This window comes from Camarhynchus parvulus, chromosome 18 (assembly GCF_901933205.1).
Source record: "Camarhynchus parvulus chromosome 18, STF_HiC, whole genome shotgun sequence".
Lineage (NCBI taxonomy): Eukaryota > Metazoa > Chordata > Aves > Passeriformes > Thraupidae > Camarhynchus > Camarhynchus parvulus.
This window is the reverse complement of record NC_044588.1, coordinates 2,514,111-2,537,688: the sequence shown is the minus strand read 5'-3', so window position 1 is coordinate 2,537,688 and position 23,578 is coordinate 2,514,111. Positions and strand designations below refer to the sequence as shown.

At 42.7% G+C, this 23,578-nt stretch overlaps 1 protein-coding gene across 3 annotated transcripts in view; it reads left to right on the top strand.

Annotated features, from left to right (window-relative positions):
• Window positions 1–4,938: 4,938 nt before the first annotated feature.
• PITPNC1 (phosphatidylinositol transfer protein cytoplasmic 1) overlaps window positions 4,939–23,578 on the top strand; it is a 79,495-nt gene continuing 60,855 nt past the window's right edge. For all 3 annotated transcript variants that reach the window (XM_030962257.1, XM_030962259.1, XM_030962258.1), the window contains exon 1: window positions 4,939–5,559. In XM_030962257.1, coding sequence (XP_030818117.1) covers window positions 5,512–5,559 — 48 coding nt within the window. In that variant the 5' untranslated portion in view covers window positions 4,939–5,511. The remainder of the gene's footprint in view (window positions 5,560–23,578) is intronic.

Here is a 23,578-nt window from a genome sequence, read left to right as displayed (position 1 = left end):
GGGGGCAGGCCCGCCGAAGGGCCCCGCAGGCACTGCCGTGGACAGCCCCGGCCGCCCCAGGATCCGCAAGGGGGAGGTGCCATCTGTGCGGGGACCCCACGGCCCCTCTGAGGGGAGCGGGACCGCGATCAACCCTTTTGAGGGGATCTGCCCCTCAACCCACCCTTCTGAGGGGATCTGCCCTTCAACCCTCTCCTCTGAGGGCATCTGCTCCTCAGCCCGCTACTCTGAGGGCATCTCCCCCTCAAACAGCCCTTCTGAAGGGATCTGCCCTTCAGCCCTCTCCTCTGAGAGGATCTACCCTTCAACCCGCCCCTCTGAGGGCATCTGCCCTTCAGTCCTTTCCTCTGAGGGGATCTGCCCCTCAACCCGCTCCTCTGAGGGGATCTGCCCTTCAACCCTCTCCTCTGTGGGGATGTGCCCTTCAGCCCGCCCCTCTGAGGGCATCTGCCCCTCAAACCGCTCCTCTGAAGGCATCTGCCCTTCAACCGTCTCCTCTGAGGGGATCTGCCCTTCAGCCCGCCCCTCTGAGGGCATCTGCCCTTCAACCGTCTCCTCTGAGGGGTTCTGCCGCTCAACCTGCTACTCTGAGGGCATCTGCCCTTCAACCCCCTCCTCAGATGTACCACTGAACCCGCTTCTCTGCGGGGACCCGTCCCGCCCACGGCCCTTCTGAGGGGACCGGGACCGCGATCAAACCTGAGGGGATCTGCTCAGAAGGTGGATCCCGCACCTGCTCCTCTGAGGGGTTCCTCCCTCAATCCACCCCTCTCAAGGGGCCTGGACCGTGAGGTTCCCTTATGAATAGATCTGCCCCTCAATCCGCACCTCTGAGCCCCAGTGTGGCGGGGGACTCCCTGGCACCCAGGAAGGGCAGCTGTGAGTTGGTGCCACATGTGGCAGTGACATCTCCTGGAGTGCAGTCACGGCCCCGCAGTGTGCCCCTCAGCACGGTCACGAGGGGACACAGCTCCCACAGGCACGGTGTTGCTCGGAGCTGGGGGGGTGAGGCAGGAGGATGGTGGGTTTGTGTTCTCCCACATTTGGGGACAGCCAGGCCATGTGGGCACATCTCAGGTGTGGCCACAGTGGAGCACTCTGGGTTCTGTAGCTGCTGATTTCACCTTGGGGATTTCACTGTATCTCATTCCAGTCCTGATTCTTTTAATGATCTAGCCTTGCTGGAGAGGTGGAGGAAAGGTAGGACACACCGTGGGTTTTAAGGGCACAAGGATCCTGATCTAGACAGTGTTGTACCATCAATGTGTTTGAAAAGTTGTGAGATGTTGGTGCAACGCCTTGCGTGCAGGTTGCCATCATCTCCCAGCACAATTTCTTACAGTATAGAAGTTTCATTCTCTGGGGAAATCCAGAAAAACTCCCTGGTGTGCAAGCAAACACCTCAAATACTTGGGGAACACTCTGAATCAGAATCACAGAATGGTTTAGGTTGGAAGGGACTTTAGGATCACCTAGTTCCAACCACTGGTTGGAATGGTATTTGGTATTTGGATGGTATTTAGAGAAGTTACCACAAAATTACATTTTGTGCTATGTTACTTTCAGATCATACTGTACACAGACCAACATGTTAACGTGGCAAAGGGGTATTTGAGATAATTGGTTTAAATCTTTTGTTGACAGAATTAAGACTGAGTTCTTACATCTGCTGCACTGGTGTAAATTCAGAGTAATTCAATTAAGAGAATACAGAGCTCCAGTACTGTATATTTGCAACTGTGTCTGATACATGCCTTCCAATTAGCACAGCACAGATCATGAGCTTTGAATCACTTTCTGTTTGAACACAAACTTGATTTGAAAAATCTGCCAACAGAATTTATCCATTATCCTTAATCATTTTTACTTAATTTCAGTTGACTTAGGTACTGAAAATATATGCATGTATCACACAGAGCGTATCAGTTGTTCTTCCTTAACTCTGGTCATTTACAAATTTTTACAGAGCTTTTATTTTTACAATCTCATTCTTTTAGCTCATGTAATATTAGTATATTTTTACAGGTGATGGATTGGGAGCGATGGCTTCCAGAGAGGTTAAAAGTCACATGCTAATCTAATTGAACACAGTCCCATACACAGTAATTTGGTTCAGACAAGTGAGTGAAAGGGGAAGAAAATAAATGCCTTTTGCAATTGCTGTTTTTCTTTACCTGCATGGGTACACAGGAAAGGAGGAGGCGGCTGTTGCCACCAATACAGAATCCCTGAGTAGCTAAAAAGAAACTAAATTTTTATTCAAAAGTCCTCAGTGAAACACCCAAACAGCTTGGCTCTAACTGTCTCTTACTCTGAAGTGACACTTTGCTGACACAAGTCCATCTGGAGTTCATACTCAGCATAATTTAACATATGGGCATTTTCCCCCCAGGTCAGAAATGAACAATGAGTGAAAAATGTCTCATTTTCACAACAGAGCATCAAGAGCATGTTGCAGAGGTAAGACTAAAAATTTCTGCCAATTCATGGGAATCAAAACCCAAAACTGAGGCAGGAATGCTTGGCAGGCACTCCTGGCTTGTGGGAGCTGGAAGTTTTGTGTCTCAGCATGTCCCCTGGGAAGCATTTGGGGAGTGTGCTTTGGAAAGAGTCTGGGCACTCCCAGCAGGGAGTTGTAAGGGATATCCTTGGGGTCACTGCTTTCCCCAAGACTGAAGAATGTTTTGCTGCAGGTATGGGAATTAGTCTTGGTTTCCATTTTGAGCACATTCTGTATTTGACACACTGCATTCTGCAATCTTTGTTAATGTACTCAGAGCTGTAAGGTTTGCTTTATGCTGAAATCATGTGATAGGTGATAAACTAGTTTAAGTCTTTCTCCTGGTTTTATTGAAATCAGTGTCCTTGCCTATAGCTGGGTAGCACCAAGGCCCCATGCCAAGTTCAGGTTCTTTTACAATGTGTTTCAGCTGAAACCAGAAATATTGTTCCCAGTGGAAGAAACCACTAAAAAAGCACTTAAAACTGAAGAATGCTTTAGATCTGAATGAGGATTGCCTCTCATCTGTGGGTAATACCACAGAATCACAGAACTGTTATGGTTGAAAAGACTTCTAAGATCATCAAATCCAACTTGTCAGCTCAGCACCACCACTATGTTCACCACTAAACCGTGTCCCCAGGTGCCACATCCAAACAACTTTTTTTGGACAGTTCTGGGGATGGTGACTCCACCACCTCCCTAGACAGCCTGTTCCAATGCTTCACAACCCTGTGAAGAAATTTTTCCAATGTCCAATCTAAACCCTGGCATTGCTTGAGGCCATTTCCTCTCCTCACTTGTTCCCTGGGAGAAGAGCCCGACCCCCACCCCAGATTGGCCCCTCCTGCCAGGGAGTTGTGGAGAACCAGAATGTTCCCCCTGAACCTCCTTTTCTCCAGGCTCCAGCTCCCTCAGCCACCCCTGGGGCTCCAGGTTTCCCCAGCTCCATTCCCTTCTCTGGACACACTCCAGCATCTCAACGTCCTTCCTGCAGTGAGATATCACAAGGTATTGCCTTGGTTTTGCTATTTTGCTTGGAATTCCAGGAACATACGGTACCAATATTATGAATTACAGCCACAGTTTCCATATTTATAAATGGCTGTGTCAGATTTGAGACAGAAGTCTCATTAAACACATTGTTCATACCTCAGTTGAAAATCCAGACTGTTAATAGAGCTCTCAGATTTTTTATTTCTTTGTGTAGGTGTTTGCACTTCCCTGGGAAGGCAGGGATGTGAAATATTGGGCCATTATTGCAAGGGGCTGGCAAACAGACATTGTTGGCTCCAGGAGATGGCACTGTGTCCTCTGGGCTGAGAATTATACCCACAGCTCTGAAATGTACATCCAGAACCAATGAAATTCTGAGGGGCTTTTGCTCTTTCTTGTTATGAAACACACATTTCATTGTAGACCTAAATTCCTCTTTAACTGTCCCAAATACAGTATTTCATCACTTTTATTTTTTTGCAAATAACTGCTATGTAAGTGCAGATGTATATTTTACCATTATCTGTGCAGTGTCTTGTGCATTGCTCTTACAGTGCCTCTCTGCAATCCAGTGAGTGGCTTTATAGCCACTGGGAGAACAGGAGAAACAGCAGGATGAGCATTTTAAACATGAAATGCTGAGGTTGTGTAACAGTTCGGGGTTCCCAGGTAGTTTCAGCATTGGGTTCCTCTGCATTTCAAGTTGTAACTTAATGATGGGTAAATTTCTCTGAAAAACACAATCCCCAAGCATATTAAAAAACTATTTCACTAACAAATTCCTCATTAAAGGAGGGGGGGAGACCTCCTAAAACGGTTCTGGCTTTACAGTTCAGCTAGGAGGGAGGCGTTTTTTAACTGAACTTTCTGCATGTCATTTGTAAGGTAAAAACCGATATGAAAAAAGGGGTTTATTTGTGCTGCAAAATGTGCTGGCCGATAGCGGAGGGTTGACCAGAAGGGAAATGGGTGAGGCCTCCACATCCTGTGTATGTCCGCACCGAGCCCACGCTGTCCTTTCCTTTCCTTTTGTACCCGAGGCTCACGGGCTCGCCGCTCCTGCACCGGGTGTAAATGCTCTGCAAGGTGCCTTGTCACGAGTAGGGCAATAAACTTCCAAAACCCGAGAAGTCTTCAGGGCAGAATTAACTGAAATCGCGAATTCTTGGGGCTCAGCGCTGCCGGTGTCCCCTTGCCGGGGGGCGCCGGCGGGCGCTGCCCGGAGCCCCGCGGCCCGGCCCCGTTGAAGCCGCCCGAGCGGCGGCGGCCGCTGCCCCCGCCGGCCCCCTCCCTCCTTCCTGCCGCCCCGCTGATGTCAGCCGAGCCCGCCGGGGCCGCCGCCGCTGCAGCCGCTCCGCGCCCGCCCGTGAGCACCCCCGGCCGCGGCTGCGCCGGCGAACCCGCGGCCGCCCGCCCGCCTGAGCGCCGCGCTGCCCCCCCGTGCCCTCCCCCGAGCCCAGCGGGAGCCGCGGCGGCCGCAGCCGCGTTGCGGCGGGGAGGTGGGAGCCGCGCTTGGCAGCCGGGGAAGGCAACGTTATAAAAAGCCTTTGTCTTGGGAATCGGCATCGCATCTCTCCTGCCGCCCGACGTGCTGCCGGCGGGGGCGAAAGCCACATTTTCGGCTCGTTTGTTCTTTTCGCCGCCCCAGGCATGTCTTGACACAGCCGCGAGAGAGCTCGGCATTTCCATGCACTTCCGACGGATGTCTTCGGCTGGGGCGAGAGCGGTGGGGGTTTGAGACTTTGTAGCGTATCTCGGTGCGAGCGTCTGTGAGATTCCCATGGTCGCAGTGTGAAGGAGGAAGAACTGGGAGAAAGAAGCGGTTGTGGTGGTTTCTCTTCTTGCTGGGTCAGCCTTCCTGGATGGTCGCACTACTGTCTTGTGGACACATTGTCAAGCGCGCACAGAGAAAAGAGGCTTAATTCTTTCCCCCCGTGTTTGGTTTCCGTCGTGATCTCTGTGCAGAAATCACCACTTTTCTCCCAGTTCGCCGGTCCGCACTGAGCAGCAGGAATATGCTCATGAAGGAGTACCGGATCTGTATGCCTCTGACAGTTGAAGAGGTAAGATCCGCGCTCGTACCGGAGAGGCTGTTCCTTACCGAGCCTTTTCTCTTGCAAGGCGAATTGAGGTTATATTTGTTTTGCTGAATATTTTTTCTTCGTGTAATGAACTTAGTCGGAGATGACTGGTTAGAGAGGAATGTTTTTATTGGAAAATATAGGAATCCTGCAGGAACGAAGGTAACTTAAGTATATCAAAAGCATTGTGTCATCAAAATATTTATTATAAAGATTTTCCAACCAGACTTTTAAGAGGAATTTCATGCATATTTGCAAGGGAATGTTTTGTGCTGAAATTTCTATCTGATAAAGCGTTTGTCCAAAAACCAGATTCTAAACATATTTCACCTTTACTTAAAATACCCTCGCAGGTGAACATGGCCTGAAACTCCAGTACAGGTAGGGAAGAGAGGTGATCATTTATTAGTAAAACTTTTGCCATTTAAAGAAGTCGTTGAAAGTCAAACAGCTCTTTGTCGGTGTTCTGAACTCTGTGTTAGGAACATTATGTTTTTATTTATCTGCAGGCATCCCACCTGCCCACTGTTTTAATTAAGACAGTAATACCTACACGGAGTACACGTGCTCCGGAGTTACTGGTGCTCATGGAGTGTTTATGGGTGCAATTAGGTGCCCAAAGGCCTGATGGCGTTTGGAAAGGAGATGGTGCTTTATGGTTTCGTGTCCTGCAAGTACAAAAAAACTTCGGTGTTGTCTTATTTGGCCATTTCTGCTGCGGATTTGGCATCGCGAGGGGGAGCGAGCCCTCTCTGAGCGCGCATTTTGCGCCGAGCTGCGCGCAAAGTTCCGCTGGTCCCGCGGGCGGCGGTGGGGCCGCCAGGGGGCGCCCCCCCACGGCCCCGCTCCGACCGTGCCACGGCTCCGCTCCGACCGTGCCACGGCTCCGCTCCGGCCCCGCTCCGACCGTGCCACGGCCCCGCCACAGCCCCGCTCCGACCGTGCCACGGCTCCGCTCCGACCGTGCCACGGCTCCGCTCCGGCCCCGCTCCGACCGTGCCACGGCCCCGCCACAGCCCCGCTCCGACCGTGCCACGGCTCCGCTCCGACCGTGCCACGGCTCCGCTCCGGCCCCGCTCCGACCGTGCCACGGCCCCGCCACAGCCCCGCTCCGACCCTGCCACGGCCCCGCCACAGCCCCGCTCCGACCGTGCCACGGCTCCCGCCACGGCCCCGCCACGGCCCGCTCCGACCCTGCCACGGCTCCGCTCCGGCCCCGCTCCGACCGTGCCACGGCTCCGCTCCGACCCTGCCACGGCCCCGCCACAGCCCCGCTCCGACCGTGCCACGGCCCCGCCACAGCCCCGCTCCGACCGTGCCACGGCTCCCGCCACAGCCCCGCTCCGACCCCGCCACGGCCCCGCCACAGCCCCGCTCCGACCGTGCCACGGCCCCGCCACAGCCCCGCTCCGACCCTGCCACGGCCCCGCCACAGCCCCGCTCCGACCGTGCCACGGCCCCGCCACGGCCCCGCTCCGACCGTGCCACGGCCCCGCCACGGCCCCGCTCCGACCGTGCCACGGCTCCCGCCACGGCCCCGCTCCGACCGTGCCACGGCTCCCGCCACGGCCCCGCTCCGACCCCGCCACGGCCCCGCCGGAGGGTCCCAGCCGAGGGTCCCGGGCGGAGCGCCCCAATTCGCTCATTAATCCGCTAATTAATGTATACATTTGTTCTTTGGCTCCATCCAGGCGAGTGTTTTGCCGCACAGTTTTATTTTCCCCAGTATGTGTGCAGAAGTCCTCGCGGGTGTGACAGAGTAGTTCTCTCAATGGGTTTTTTGTCCGTATCTTCAGATTTGGCAAATTAACAGTTCTCTAAAAGTCAGAATTGGAACTGCCAAATATTTACTTCAGGCTGCTCAGGAAATTCCTTTTGCTGGGAGCAAGAGCTAAAACCACCATATACATGAAGTTACATAGACATACGTTTAATTCTAGCATATTTCCATCCAAGTTATATCATATGCTGTGATATTGGATGGCATTTTTCTTTTAATACATAATTTTCTTTGTTTATTGCATTACTCTAATGTAGACAACATTTTATCCAAGCCAGTTCCTGATGTCCTTAGACTAGCACACTTAGTTAATAACAGTTCATTACATCATCAGAAGGGAGCAGATCTAATTTATTTTGAAACATTATTGTTAAACAAGATTTCCAGATGCAGAAAAGTTCAAAAATCTTCCAAAACAGGAATGGTTGATTCATGATGAGGCAGAAGGCAATGGTGGATGTCATTTGTTTTCTAGAATGTTAACAGAATTAGTAAAGATACTCGATTTTGTAGTTTCTCTTATGTTGAATCATCCATTATTTAATCCAAGCACAGTAGCTGAGATGCCTGAATGAGGAACCTAGAACATGTCTGATGTTTAGCCTCAATTTAATTATTATAAAATGAACCAGTACAAAACTTTAAAATTAGCAAATACCTTATTTTTCTTACAGTATTTGAGCACTAAAGAAGTCCCATACTGTATTTCTCATTGTGGTTCATCTTTGTGACATTTCTTGCAGTCTCAGGAAGGTGGTGTTATCTTATTTTTACCCTCAGTTGCACATTAACTACCAACACAGTGGGATTTTTTGCCATCTGTGTAGAACAAGGTGCTGCATTGTGCAGTTGTCAGGAGAATATCATGGGGCAATGCTCACCCTTCAAAAGACAGGATCATTTTGGTTCTAAGAGGCCCAAACTGCTTTCTGCAGGGTGCCAAGTCACTCTGAAGTTCAGTGGGCTCAGGGGGAAAGGCAGATCCCACAGGAGCTGCAATGTCCTGCACACTCAGGGTGCTGGGCTCTGGTGTGCAGTGGCACTTGGGGACCTGACCTGCAGGGACACCACTGGCAGTTAAGCACCCAAGAATCTTTGAGGTCCTGTCTCAACAGGTGTGGGGAAAATGCAGTTCTTTCTTATACAACAGCATGGTTTCCCTTTTTCTGCTATTTCTCTTACGTAGACTTAAGAAACTCTAGTTTTTCTGTTGTTTGGATGTTCTGCCTTTCAGCCTCTGCACTTTATGCATCCATCCAAAAGCACTTCCTTGGGCAGCTTTCTTTTTTTAGCACTGCCTTGCCAGTTATCCATCCATAGAAGTCTCACAACATGAATGAGAAAGAAGTATGTCCTTAATTTGTGATGGTGTCACCAAACACCAGAGTGGTCTCCATATCATTCCTGTGAAAATAATCTGGCACAGGCAGGAAGATTAAGTGTTAGCTCTGTCAGCCAAGCACCTGTATCCAATCTTCTGTAGTCAGATTTTGTGTGTAATGTGAAAAAATGTGCAGTAAAGAGTTGTGTAATGTCCAGGCAAGTAATTGGAAGTCGTGACCTCGCCTGTAAATACCTGTGCAGGCAGCAGTGGAGGAGTTCGTGCTGCTCTGGCTGACTATCACCACCTAAATTTATCTCTAGAGAAGAGTTAAAAACTGAGACATGTCAGTGGAACAGCAGCACTGTCTCCAGGTTTAAAGAGTTTCTGGCACTGTTGCGGATAGGAAATTCCTTCATTAGCTACAGCAGATCCTGTTCCTGAGGCGTTCTTTCCTTGATGCCCTTATTAGATAAGATACCCAAATATTTATAGGAGGTTTGTTTATCTACCTGTCTGCTTGGAAGCCAAATGCTTTCTTGCAAAGAAAACATCTCCTAGGAAATGCTGTTTGCTGCAGACTGAACTCTTGTGGTGTATTTTGAGCCAGGATACAGGAGCTGGAGATGCACATTTGTTCCTTGTCCATGAGCACCAGGAAACATGGGTTGTTCCAAGAGTTCTTGCTGAGGTGCAGTGGCACCACACTACAGTTCTTATTCAAAGCTGAGCCTTCCTCAGTAAATTGAATTTTTGACAGCTGTTTAGGTCTGTTACGTGTGCATAGTCACAAGCTGCCTGATCAGTTTTAAAATATTTTGAGAAAGGATGCGCCATGTTGACTGCTAAGCAAAATAATAACATCTGCTGTAAGAACTTTGCAAATAAGGTCAGGATGGGACTGTTGGTTGACAAAACCAATATGATTGCCAATGAGAAGTCATTCTTTACCTCATTTATGGTACTTTTGGCAAATTGAATCCATTTGTTAAAATTGAGACCTTTTAAATTAGAATAAGCCCTTTTCTTGCATTAGTACATAAAGCAAGTGAAATCTGTTCCAGCAATTCCACAGGATATGTTACCAGTCTTCATTCCAGCTGCAATTAATAAATAAGCCTGCTGCTTGGTTATTTTTCCCCTTGCATTTTCATGTGTTAGTTCATTCTTACAAATAGCTTGTTACATCATATGAGAGAATATTATAATAGGCTGCATTGTGGGTTTTAAATATCATCAGTAAAAAAAACACATTCCCAAGGAAGTGAAAAGAACACCAAGCAATTGAAAAGAGCAGAGATGCTAAAAAATTCTCAGGCTTGGAGCTCATTGCAATCAGAATTCCACAAGTTTTCAAAGGAAGGATTACATGGGTTTGTGCTTTAGAGATACCTATATCTGAAAATGTAAACCAAATGTGATAGGTTAGTGTGGTACTGAACTCTTCTGCAAGAGGCAAAGTACAGTGAAATTCTTGATTTGTGAGCACAGTGATTATTCTTTAGGGAAATAGATGGAAAGACATTTTTGCTGGATCCTGTTGAAAATTTAGTTGCTATAAAATGCTATGAGTGATGTGAAGCTGGGTTGTGTAAATTTGAAAGCTGAACATCAAATAAACTACTAACTAAAGGAGTCATAGGGTTTTTTCCTTGGAAACAGGGATGACCATTAAGGTTTCTGTTAGTTTTGAACTGTCTGTGCATGGCCAGTACCTAAAGTCCTGACAGGTTTTTCTTTCCTTTGTTCTTTATTTCAACCAAGATTATCTCTGCTGAGGCTGGTGGAATCACTCCCACTCTGTGTTTTAAATAAAAGTCAAGTTGAATCTATGGGGAGCACTGCCTGCATGAGGTGTGGAGGAACAGCTGTATTGTCATGAATACAAACAAGCAGAGACCTGCAAAATGTCTGTAAATGCAGATCATGGTTTTTCAACAAAAAGTCCTTTCAACATTAACAAATTCTGGTTTTAGAGGTGCTATCCTTGCTGCTCTATAAAAATATCCATTGTTTAGTTCTTGTTTCAAACATTACGAATTCTCCCAGTGTGGATTATTTACATAAAATTATTTCAACAACATCTGTGTAAACAGCATTCGTATCCTCTGAATCTTGTGTACACTTCTTCTTTAGAAGATTTCATTGTCTCCCATTTTGTGTACAAAGGGTACATGTTATAACATGTTTTATTCAGACAGATTTAAAGCTCATTCAAAGCATATGAGAAAGGGTTGTTATGCCCTGAGAGTCAGCAGGTGTTACAATATTTGGACATAACTATGTGTATGTAGGACAGCAAAGCCTTTAGTTGGGTATAAAGTGTAAAATAATTTTTTTAAGTACAGCGATCTGCTGCAGGGCACACTACATCTACTCATCCTGCAAGCAGATAGATTAAATAATGGTCAACTCCGGCCATTTTCTTAATTTTCCAGCTATAGCCACAGAACATATTTTCAGGAATATATAAATGAATGGAACACTTCTAAAAGCAGTATGTTGGTCATAAGCAAGAGGACTATAAACAAACTTAAGCTGAAGTCATCTTATCAAATTTCATTAATTTTAATTACTTGTAAATGAAATTATACCTGGACCGTGTCATGTCCATGACCTCTGTAGAAAATGTTTATCTGGCATTTTTGAGCTGAGGTTGCCCAGCAAAAACAGAGGCTTATTGTGCTATTTAAGCCTCTGTTTTAATTTTTTAATTTAAGCTACCAACAGCTCTAATGCATCTCACACCAATTCCTTTACAAAATACTGAATTGCTGTGAAACATGAAGGACCTTTTGCTGTAGTTAATCATTCTGCCAGGAGATGCCTTCTGAGAACATCAGCAGCCTCACCTGCCTTTTGCAGTTAATACAGTGGAGGCCCTGACACGTTTGTCTGAGGATTCAGAGTTAATTATTGCGCTAGAAAACCTCTTTACACCCTTCTGAGCATGTTTTTACCCTTTAAAAGAATTTCTTATGTATGTCTCTTATCAGCAAAGGGGTTGGATGTGGTCTTTGGTGGGTGGTCATGTCTACTTTCCTCACAAGGCCTGTGCTGCACACAGTGTGACCTTAAATTCACCATAAATCTTATAGCCTGGGAAGATCATTGTGACAATAAAGGAGAGAAATCACCAGAAATTAACTCCTAGCACCAAGGAAGAATACCTATTCCATTTTCTTTTGGTCCACAGTCTAGTTGCAAGAAGGAACAGATGAAAGTGAGAGCTGGTTTTTAGCATGGGAAAAAATAAACACCTTGCTTTGGTTTGACCCTCTTACATTAGTTGTGGTCAGCTGTAAAAGTACAGCAATGCAGAGCAGATGTCAAACCTTCACTGATTTCCACTGCAAATAGAAATCCAGAAATATGCAGTTTTCCCCCTTACTCCTGTTTTCACATTTCAGTAGAACTCTGTGAAAGAAACAAGACAATCTTTGTTCTGCAGACTTCAGTGTAAATCATTAAAAAAAACTTTCAGTGGAAAAGATTAGATATTACCCAAGGAACATCAGACTTTAACATCCTTCTCTCTGTCTCTCTTCTTCTGTCTTTCCTTGTCAACACTTGTTTTCTCCAAGGTGTCTATATAAATGTATATATATATATATAGTGAAAAGTACCACACATCTGATTTGAGGGCTTTGTTAGCAAAGTGCAGGCCCAGTTTTGCCTTTCCCACAAAAGAAAATGCAGCCTGTTGGTGCTTTAGGACATTTTGTAGCTAGGGCACTCTACAGAGCCTTGATACTATCAAGAACTCCATGAGCTGTGTTTGTTTTTGAAGCATAATGTAGGTTTGGAAACAAAAGACCAGGGAGAGGAAAACACAGAATGTCAATACTGCCTTTTAAAACTTCGAGTTTTTTGGGTTCTTTTTATTTTTGGGGTGGACTTTGTCTTGCTGAGAACATGAAGTTCTTGTAAGAGTTGATGTTAATATTGAATGATCACCACTTTTGAAATTCTGACAACTTCGGTTCATGTACCTAATAATGAATGTAGATGTCAATATTGGTGTCTTGAAGTTTGATAGCTCTGATATATCAAAAACATTTTCCAATAGTCCAGTCTGTTTGATTTCTTCATTCTTCATAATTTTAAAGTTAGAAATAATATAACTATATAACTATAATAGTAACTAATATATATATAAGATATATATAATGTTATGTATGATATATATTGTATAATATATACTATATAACTATATAGAAATAATATGACTATACACATTTTCATATGCTTGACTGCATATATTATAAAAAATTCAGGTGATTAATAGTTCTGAAAGTCTGTAAAGCCCTTTAGATTAGAGGAAGACAAAGATTTTTGTACTAATTAGGAAAGGTTACAAATTATATTTTCCTTCATGAGTATTCATTTGAGTCTGATAGGCATTTGCATGTTAAAATCTGTCAGAGATCATGTTCTTGGGTACAAAATGCTGCCCAGTCAGATAGTGGAAAATCCATCGTTTATAACAATGATTCATTCACTGAATTCTTCTGTGTGACTGTGAACTGACAAATGTGTTCCCCAGGCTGTTCTTATAGAAGCAAGTCAGTTGTGGATGCTAAAATTCACTCAGGCATTGCATTTTGGCTGTCCAACCTAACACACAAGCAACCATTATATACTCTGAGGATGGATAACACACACATGCAAACCCTTGAATTTTCTCAGTCATTATGGGTAAGGAATAATCCTTTGTATCCTTATTAATGGAAAACTTACTTGGATTTTTTTTTCCACTGAGTTATAATTTTCCTCATATTTATCTTTATCTTCATGGGTTGATTGAGCATCTATCGTGATCAGCATCTCAGATTTAGTGAGACTTTATACCAAAATAAAGCAAATAATGACATTTCATGCAAATTTGCTGTGAGAGCCCTCCAGTGCAGCCTGAAGAACTCTCTGCAGGGATGTTGTGCATGTATTTAAGTGTAATTGCCAGTGTCTGCAGGCATCTAAAAAGCAAGGAGAAAGGTGCTCCCCAGGATTATTGACTGTGTTCAAAAAGGAGTGAAGAAAAGGTAATTGAGATTTCAAGTTGGATTAACAGATGGATTTACACTCTGTAGGTGGAAGAAACCAGACTTGAACTTCACCTGTGTTTATATATAATGCTTTTAGTCTAGGCTTAGTCTTGTTTATTTCCTTTTAAGTTCATAATTTCTTTCCAATTTTGGTTATAAGTGATCAGCCAATTTTGAATCCTTGGATATGTATCAAAAAGCTATTTTTAATTTTCTAAAGTACAATGCAGGGTGCTAAATTGTAGGAATGACATCTTAATGGCTCTTCTTGGGGAAAAAAATATGCATCTTCCATCTTTTTCTTGTTTGTGGTTAGAAAATGCTGAAGCAGTCTTGGGATCTATTGGTTTTGTACTTTTGCAGTTCCAAGGCTGGTTTTGCTGTGCACTCTCCGAGCCCCAGCACATCCATGACTTGCACACACACTTAATTTAAAGCACCAGGAGTCATGTGAGTCACAGGACGTGAATGTTTGTGGATTTAGTAAAAGTCTTCTTCATATGCTCTCCAGAAAAATCATGGTCTTTATTTAGGAGTTTTTACGGGTCTGTTCTAAGATTGGTCTTGCCCAAGTGATTTAGGAATACTTAGACTCTGTGGGAATTGTTTTCTGTGAGCATGCTGAGAATGCCCTATTTTCCATTTCATCACACTTCATGTCATCTTAGGTTTAATGTGTTGACCAATTAATGACTGTGTTCAGTTTTTTTTTCTGTAAAAATATTATTACAATGCATGACAAAATAATTGTGTGATAATGACTCTCCAGTGTGACACACACTGTTGCTCAAGTGCTTGATTAACAATCAGCCACTGATGACAAATACAACTAATTTTTGAATATATTTTCAGGTTTTTGCTCTCATTTTAAAAAAAAAGTTATTAAAATAACCTTTTGTGCTAGTGGCACCTTCTTGCTTGAAAGCTTCCCAAAATACAGAAGCCTACCACAAACTAAAAAATTGTCTTTATCAGGAAGGCAAAGACAATGATAATTCTATTGAAGTTCTTACCCATGCCATGCATCTCTCCTGGTCATATGTAGACTTTTTTTAATAGTCTCACTTGTTAGGTCCATTTGAACACTGGTCTGAGTATGTATAATCTTATCTTCCGAAAGATGCTTGACAAATTTATCCAGCTACTTCTCTGATTTTGTCAGGTTTTCTTCAAAAGTGCAAATCAGCTGACCTCTAGGTAATATTTTCATTTAATAAATTAATTGTACAATGACTTGCAATAAGCCAAAGGAAGAACATTAAATACACACGTGATTACAGTCTTAAATAACCTACCTGCTTCTTTTATGCCATAGACTTGATATAAAATTGATTTAAATCTTCCTTCAGTGGGACAGTTTTTATTTTGCTTCACTCTGCGTGAACAGAAAAACACTCAGTGGAAATTAGACCATAGTAATACCAATGAGTGCTGTCACTGATGTCAGAGAGACCAAGATTTCACCAAATATATGTGATAAAACACAGCATATTTTTAGAACAGAAATGTTGAGAATTTAAATTCCATTTTAATTGCATGGTGTAAATCTGAAATAATTCCATTGACCTCAGGAGATCCATTACAGATTTATATCAGTCTGATCAAAAATGGACTTTAACCAATGGTTGTAAGCTAAAAGAAAATATAAATTTCTCAAATCTGTTGTTCTGAACAAGAAAGAGACCAAGCTGATGGCTCTAAATCTTTATTACTCTTGCCTAACCTAAATAACATTATCACCTGCTTAGATTAAGACCCCAGATTTGTGTCAAAACTCTAAAATGTCTGTGAGCCTACATTAAGTGAAATTCTTGCTGTCCTCACAGCACAGACTTCTGTTCCCTCCTTGCTCTCAATGTTCAGTCCTGGTTTTGCAGAGCCTTTGATTTCCTCTCCTTTCCCCACTTTGAGCCCTCGGTCCCTGGGAAGTGAGGAAGCCTCTGCAGCCCCAGCAGGCCTGGGGCCAGCTGGCAAAAAGCTGCTGCTCCTGCTTGGCCTGGGCTTTGCAGGGCATAAGGAGCTGCCCAGCAGTTGGAACAATTGATAATTCAGCTCCCTCTTGAGCACTCAGCTCGGGTTGAATCCCAGTGTTCCTGCAGTTACCATGGCCCTTTCTCCCAGAATGAAGCTAAAGAGAGCACCAAGTTCCAAAATTTCTCCAATGTCTCAGAGGGTTACTAAGTTTATTTGCATTTCTACACCAATTGCTATTCAGTTAAGCCCATTATTTTTGTTTCTTTTTCTTTTTTTCTTTTTTCTTTTTTTCTCCTCAGGGATGATTCAGTATAAAAACATGTCTGTGTATATTAAGGGGATTCTGTTGTACATTTGGGATATGTTGGGATTTTTCCCCCATTAACTTCAGTGGAAACAGAATAAAGCCTAAATAGGGATTTTGTTGGTTTTGCTGTTAATTTGTTCTCCACAGATATGCTATAGCTTATTTTCTCCACTATCTCTGCTTTTTTTTCATGTCTGAACTTGAACTTGCTTGGAGTCAAGTGATGCCAAACTTCTAAATCTGTTCTGAGGGAGTTTGAGATGAGGCGAACAGCAATGAGTGGAAATGTTATGTCATAGTAACAAATGCCTATGGATTAGTTAGTTTATTTCCAGGACCTCATGGGCTATACATTGCTATTTATAATTTAACTTTCTCAAGCAGCCACGACTGTGTTTATGTTGCCATGGTGTTCCTTGCCATACTTGAGGGTGGATAGTAAATGCTATAATTGAAAATTGATACTCCCACTGAATTAAGGGTAACAGGTGGTTATGTTTTTATTTAATCATGCTGCAAGCATATTACAAGTTAAATGTAGATACCTCTACTCCTGCCTCTTTGCCAAGACATTTTCAGACATGCCACTTTGTCTTCAATGGCCAGGAGTGGAGTAAACAACATGAGTGATGTGTCTTGTGACAGGCCAAGGAATGTCAGTGGCCATCAATGAGCATCCTCCACCTCAGACTCAGAAATAAATGTTCTTCTGCAGGAGGGAAGGAGCTGCTCTGGTGCACGGGGCCAAGTCTCTGTCTCACCCCACCCTGGGGACTGAGCTCTGGGTAAAGCTCTGCTTCCTGACCAGCATCTGAGGAGCAGCCATTGCTGTTTGCTCGTGATCTCCACACATTGGCCCTTTACCTCATCTCAACTCTTCATTTCCTTCTGTTTTCCACCAAAGTTTTCCACATTTTCCATGTGGGCAAGACACATCCTACTATCACAACTGTTCCAAGCATCCCCCTCTCATGACCATAAGAATAGCTTTTGATTAAATTTTGTCAACTCCAATAGAATCAGTTAAATGGTATATAATTTAACTGATTCTATAATACATAACACATTAATCTATAATTATCTATAACAATATACATTATTATAATATACATTAATATATACTATATTATTATATAGTATATAATAATATATTATATATTTATAATATATAAATACATGTTTTCACATATGAATATGTACATATTTTTCCATTATTCAGAGTAAAAAGACAGAAACACACAGACACTATCCTAAATTATTCTTAACATTTAGGTGGGGGGGTTGTATATTTTTCTCCCTAAAATATTCTAAGATGTGAAAATTAAATAATTCAAAATAATTTCACGCTCTGTATTTACTGCAAAAAGCAATATGCCCAGGAGTATAAAGTAACCAGGTGCAAATACTTCAGTCAGGATAGTGTGGTTATTATCAAAGGCATTTATGAAATATGTGTTAATAGACCCATACCAAGGATGCCTAATTGGTGCCATTGTGTGAGCAGTGAAGTGCAGAGTGGAGCTGCTGCCTCAGTTCTGCACAGCAGTCTCCTGTTGAGGATTTTTGTGCCGTTTTTAGAAGCAGCTGTCAGACTTTGGTCTTTATTAAGTTTGGCAAATTGGATCCTCCAATTTTTCCTATAGCTATAGGATAAAATGAATTTTCAAGAGCAGGAGATGTGTGCATACACAGAATTTTCTCTTTAACCCAGTTCAGTGTTGTTTCGTGTTTCTCAATTTTCCTTTCACATTTTACCATTTTGTAAAGCAAAGCCAAACAAAATAGCTTTCATGGATGGTATGTTTTGTCATATTTTGGGTTTTAAGCTGGTTTACATTGGCTGGAAATGTCCATGTTATTTAAACCAGTGTCACTTGCTTTGTACACAAGACCAAGAGTCAGAGACTGTCTTAAAGCTTTGCAAGGAGGTCCTGAAGGCCTTTTACAAGCTCACAGCAACTGCATTCCTTTCCATGGGTTGTTATACTTAACATCTTTGTTTGCAGGCCTTTTCCACAATTTTGGAAGTTAGACTTGCAAATTAAGTGAGCTACTTCAGGCTTATGTTATAGGTAGCACTTGATTAAGTTTATTGTTACAGACATTCCCTAGGGCCACTCACAAACTTCCATGTAACAGTAAGTGTGCAGTAAAGCATTAGGCTTTGAAGTATTCATGCATATTTAATGGTAAGGGAAGGAGAGAACTCAGCATTGTAGCCAATTCAAACCTTTGACGAGAACAGTGAGTCAAGGAAAAAAAATTGAGTTTTCAAGATGGTTTTGATCAAAGGAAAATAAAAAAGCATTGCTGAAGGTGATTAATGTAGATGAGGAGATCATGTGTTTTAAGGACCATGTCTTGGATTCACAGATCTAATGGAAATTCAATATCCAGCTTGGGTTTTTCTTGGCCTTTCAGAGTTTTCCCAGCTCATCTGTCCATTCACCTCTTCCTGGAGATGTAGGACCTCTCCTTTCTTCTGGTGCTGATACTACATTTGAAAGTCCCAGAGTCCTTGTGTAAACCTGTGCCTTGGAGCTGCCTAAACCTCCTCTAAATAGATTTTGACCTGAGAAATAACTCCCTCTTCTAACCAGTGTTACCTGTGTGGGCACAAGAGCAAGTCTGGGGTCAAGCTGCTGCTTCAGCAAGGTCTTCATCAGCCACAAACCAGAATTTAGTCTTGAAGTTTCTGAGAGCTTTACCACTGTGCTTTACCAGGCTTCATTTTGTTGAGTTTATATCAGGTTATTCCACACTTTTCTTAAGCAGTTATCTATGAATATTCATTCTTAACAGTCACGATTCTCCGTGTGAAATTGTAGCTTGAATTTTTATCTTGGTGTTGATGGGTGGTTCCTGATACTCCCTGCTCCTGTGCTGTGTTCATTCCTCTGGTGCCTTGCTTTTTAAATACAGGTTACACTGCAGTGAAAATGCTCTTGGTTTAAAATACTTTTTACCCATTTTGTCAGTTAAAAGAAAAGAAGTGAAAAGTAAGGGGAAAAGGAAGGATACAGAATTCATTTTTCAGAGAAAGGAATTTAAATAAGGTTTAAAGCAATAGAATTCACTTGCTCCATCAGGTGACATTTAAAAGTATTTTCCATTTTTTGGAAACTGGAAATATAAGGAATCCATGTAGGAAAAGAAATAAACTTGCTGATTAAATATTTTATCAAGCAATCACTGACATAAAAATAATGACAGAGCTGTTGAGGAACATTTTTGCCTGTCTTATCTTGCAAACCCTTCTTTTACTGTTGGACTTTTGACTCTTCCAGTCAAAAGTTTCAAAGCAAAAGGTCTTTTAGCTCTATCAACATTTCATCACCCCACTGATTTATGTGTGCAAATTGTTTGCATATGTCAGATTTAAACAAAAACTGTTTTGGAGGCACAGCAAACTTGGCAAGTTGACATATGAAGTTCACCTCAGTAAGTCAGCTGAAAATTTGGTTCCTTGTGTCCTTTCTGTAGCAAATTGGAGCACTGCATCTGCTTATGGTATTCTAGAAAACAGGGAAAGAAAAATTATATCATCAAAGTCTAAAAGGTGTAGAGCATCCATAGACTTTTTTACTATTTCTCATGCTTGCATATTGATGCTAGTTTAAAACAGTTTCTGAGGCTTCAAAGACTGATTATTTCTTCATATGTTGCATTTATAGATGGAATAACGAGTTGCTGGTTTTTTTTCCTGTTAAATCTTTAGCAATTTTTATAAACTCAAAAAATATGCAAACTCTTCTGTGAAAGGTTTCTTGACAGAAGCCAGCATTTCAGTGTATCTGTCTAATGAAGCTGCTCAGGGAATGGCTGTCATAAAAATGCAAAGCCCTGTGGGTGGCATAAAGCCATTCTGACATCCTGAGTATGGGATCCTTTTCAGGCAGACTCTGTACAACTCCACAAATTAATCATTACCTTGAGATAGGATAGCACTGGGATGTGCACTGCATTTTCATCAGAAGGAGAAATAACTCGCCCAGGATGGAAGACTCATGTCTTGTGTTCCCTTATTCCTGCACTGCCAGTAGGGGAGGTCTGGTTTCCTCTCAGCTGACCTTGTGAGATGTTTCTCTGTAATTTCACACTGCTCAGCCCTGGGGCTCAGCTGTACCTCTGTTTCAGAAGCAGAAGCAGTACCAGAGCTGGGTGGCACAGGCTAACCAGCAGGAAACTGGGAGCTCTTGGGTTCCTCTGTGTGTAGAAGACCAGGGTGAAGCCTAAATTTTCATCCCTGAACTCTTCCATCTGCAGTGCTGAGGTGACCCTGTAGTGAATTTGGGCTAAAGAATTTTAAGCTGGTGTCCCAGGTGTTCCTTCCCTCTAAGGTCAAGGAGATAAAGTTACTGAGCTTTTCATCTAATCAAGAGTTGCTCTCTGAGCCTTGCAGGCTGCAAGTGATCACTGTAACTGTATCCTCTATGTTCTCTCCTTTTTTCTCTTTGTACTCTCTGTAATATGCCTCCCACTCCCTCTTTTAAATCCCTTTTGTAGGAGGTTAATTTTGAAAATGTAGCTTTCCATCCTTGTTGAGTTCAAGTTATCTTAAGTTGCTACAACCATTGTTAATGACGAGTGGAACACTCAGACCCACCACAAATTCCTCTGGGACTTTACTGGTGCCCTCTCTCCAGCGCTAAAATATCTTTGTCTATTTATTTCACTTTGTATTGCACCTTGTAAACAATGATTTGTCTATGCAAGGACCTTCCTTGTGGGAAATCTGTTTCTTTGAGAACATGGGGAAATGTGCTCTCAGGCACATGGTGTGACCCTTGGGGGTGTCCTGTGCAGGGCTGAGTTGGACTTGATGATCCTGGTGGTCCCTTCCAACCCAGCATATTCTGTGATTCTGTGGCCTTGGCAAAATGGGCTTTTGATATTAAAGTGCCCGTTATCTGCTGGGTCTGCTCTGGCTGTGTACCTGCTGACCTCTTTAAACACAGATTAACACATGACTTCTCCTCACTAAAGCTGTCTTAAATTTCACTCTGTGTTTATGCATTCAAGCTGTGCTAGTCCCACACTTTTTTTTCTTTTTCTTGAGTAATAGGAGCCACTCTCATATGCTCTTTCTCAATTTTCTGTTCAATACATTGAATTGATGATAGCAAATGAAAAGCATATGAACAGCAAATTAATACAACTCCTGTCTTACTTGGTGAAAGTATAGAATTATAATTTAATCCCAACACCACATACTGAATTAATTGTAAATGCAAAGATTCAATCTTTAGAATACAACTGAGATTTTTTTTTACCTTGGCTATCTGCATTACTACATGTAAGCCCTAAACTTCAATAGAGGATTTTTGATTACTCTTTTTTTAATTCTTATTCCTTTAAACCATCAACTATTTGGGGACTTATTCTTAAAGACAATCACAGAGGTAGCAGTAATGCTAATAGTTAGGATTTCAGGCAGTTTATTAATATTTTTTGCAAGTAATATCAGTGCACCAGTATTTGCATATTATATTAGAAGTTGTTTTGCCAAGTGCTGGTTGGCAGGATGTCATGTTCCCTGGTTTTCATTTGGAGCTCTTCTGATTGTTTCATCTCTGAAAGGAGCTAATGTTTGCTTTATTTTAGATCCTAGCTCTTGCAGGATGCACAGCATCTAAACTAACAGGGTCCTGTACTCCAGGAGTGATTCCCCAATTTGTCACTGCCAGGAGCAAACACAGTCCTGATGCTGTTCCATCACCACAGCCCTGGTTCATGCCCAGCACACACAGAACCGTCCCTCTTGAAAACAGAGATCCATTTCTATGCCCCTGTTTAACTTTGATTTGTAGTTACATTTTCACTCTAACCTCCTCCCTGACTGTAAATCAGTACATGAGAAGCACATCACGTACACCATCTGCAGTCAAACATTTGATATGCTTGTAATTAATTGACAGCATTCCTATACATGCTGGTCAGCAAGATTAATGCCCTTCTCAGGTCCACTTCTACACAGTGAAGCCAGTGGGAGTTTCCTTTCTTTTGCACTAAGAATGCAAAAATATGAACCTGAGAGAGAATTCATTGAATGAGGAGCTGTGTGTGATGTGCAAGACAATTCTGTCCTGAACTGCACTCTGCAGAACTCTGCTGGCTTTAGGTAAAGTGCTTTGTCTTACTCTCCCACGAAGTACCGTAAGTCATTTTTTGCATATGACATTCACATTTATGTGTTCTTTAAACTGTGCTACCAGAGGACCAAATTATGTTAGAAAATTTAAACCGTTTCCTAATGACTCCTAATAAAATTGTAAACCTGATTATTTGCTGAATTATATATAATATGGACAAAAAGGCACAAGATGAAGCAATGTTTTTTTCTGGTCAGTAGATATCCAGGAGGAATGAGCCTGGCTTGGTAAGCCAGAACATTTTTCTGTTCTGGCACTTCTTGCTTTGCTGCCTCATCTTCTTCAGCAAGAGAGTTAATAATCAAAAATCCTCATGTGGCTCCTTGTTCTGGAACTACAAAATTGCATTGTCCTCTGTTGATATCTAAAATCCTGTCCTCCTCAGGATAAAAACGTGTTTTCCTGATCAGAAAATTGAAACATCCCATGACTACAAGTGCAGGAATCCTGGCAGCCCCAGTTGTGCTCCACATTTTATGAGCAATGACATCAGCAGACATTGGGACCTTTTTGTTTTGCTGCTTGTGCTCTCCTGTAGTGGCTGCAGTCCTGGAATTGATGGCCCGTGGAAGCTTTTGCTGCCAGGAATGGGGGAAATATGCAAATATAATAATCTTCTGAATCATCTTGTAGAAGGCATTGCTGTAGTCTGAGGCAGAGTTTTAAACCATCAAAACATGCAAATCACGTTTGTGTGAGTGACACAGTGAGGGTGTCCCTGTGCTTAAGTAGGGCATTACTCAAAATAGTACAATTCCAGCTTTCCATGGGAAAGTACTTTCTGTTCAGTGAGATGTTTTCTTTCTCTACCTAGTCATCAAAAACACCATCAATCCCATTTCCAGTGAGGCAAGCTTCTGTGGAATGTGACATTCTTTACTTCACTTACTTGATAAGAGCTGTAGACCTAGATTTGTACAGAATGCAACACATACTTTTTTTAAAAAAATATTTCTTTATGCTTGTAAAAGGGCTTGTTCAGAAGAACTTGGCATCAAAAATTTGATTTCTGGCTAGATGCAAGAGAGGTCGATTCACTCTTTCTGTACTTTTTATGCACCTTAATGCTGAGAAGGAAATAGGAGTGAGTTTGTTGGAGTCATGATATAGAGTATATGGTTGGAAATAATTCAAAGGTAACCTCCTGTTGCTGCTCTTTGTGTCTGCTGAAGAAAAGAACATTATTACAGCAGACAACAGTCAGATCATATTTCAGAATTTATATATTACAGAAACAGAATGTACTGTGCACATTATAATCATGCTACCAATTTAGTGAATGTTTTTGCTGGAATTAACAACATAAATTAAAATCTATACAGGTTATAAGCATATTATTCACCCAGCTGCCTTCCTGGACCTTCAGACTTGATCTTCTTTCCTTTGCATGCATGGAATTGGTGCAGGTATCAAGAGTTTCAT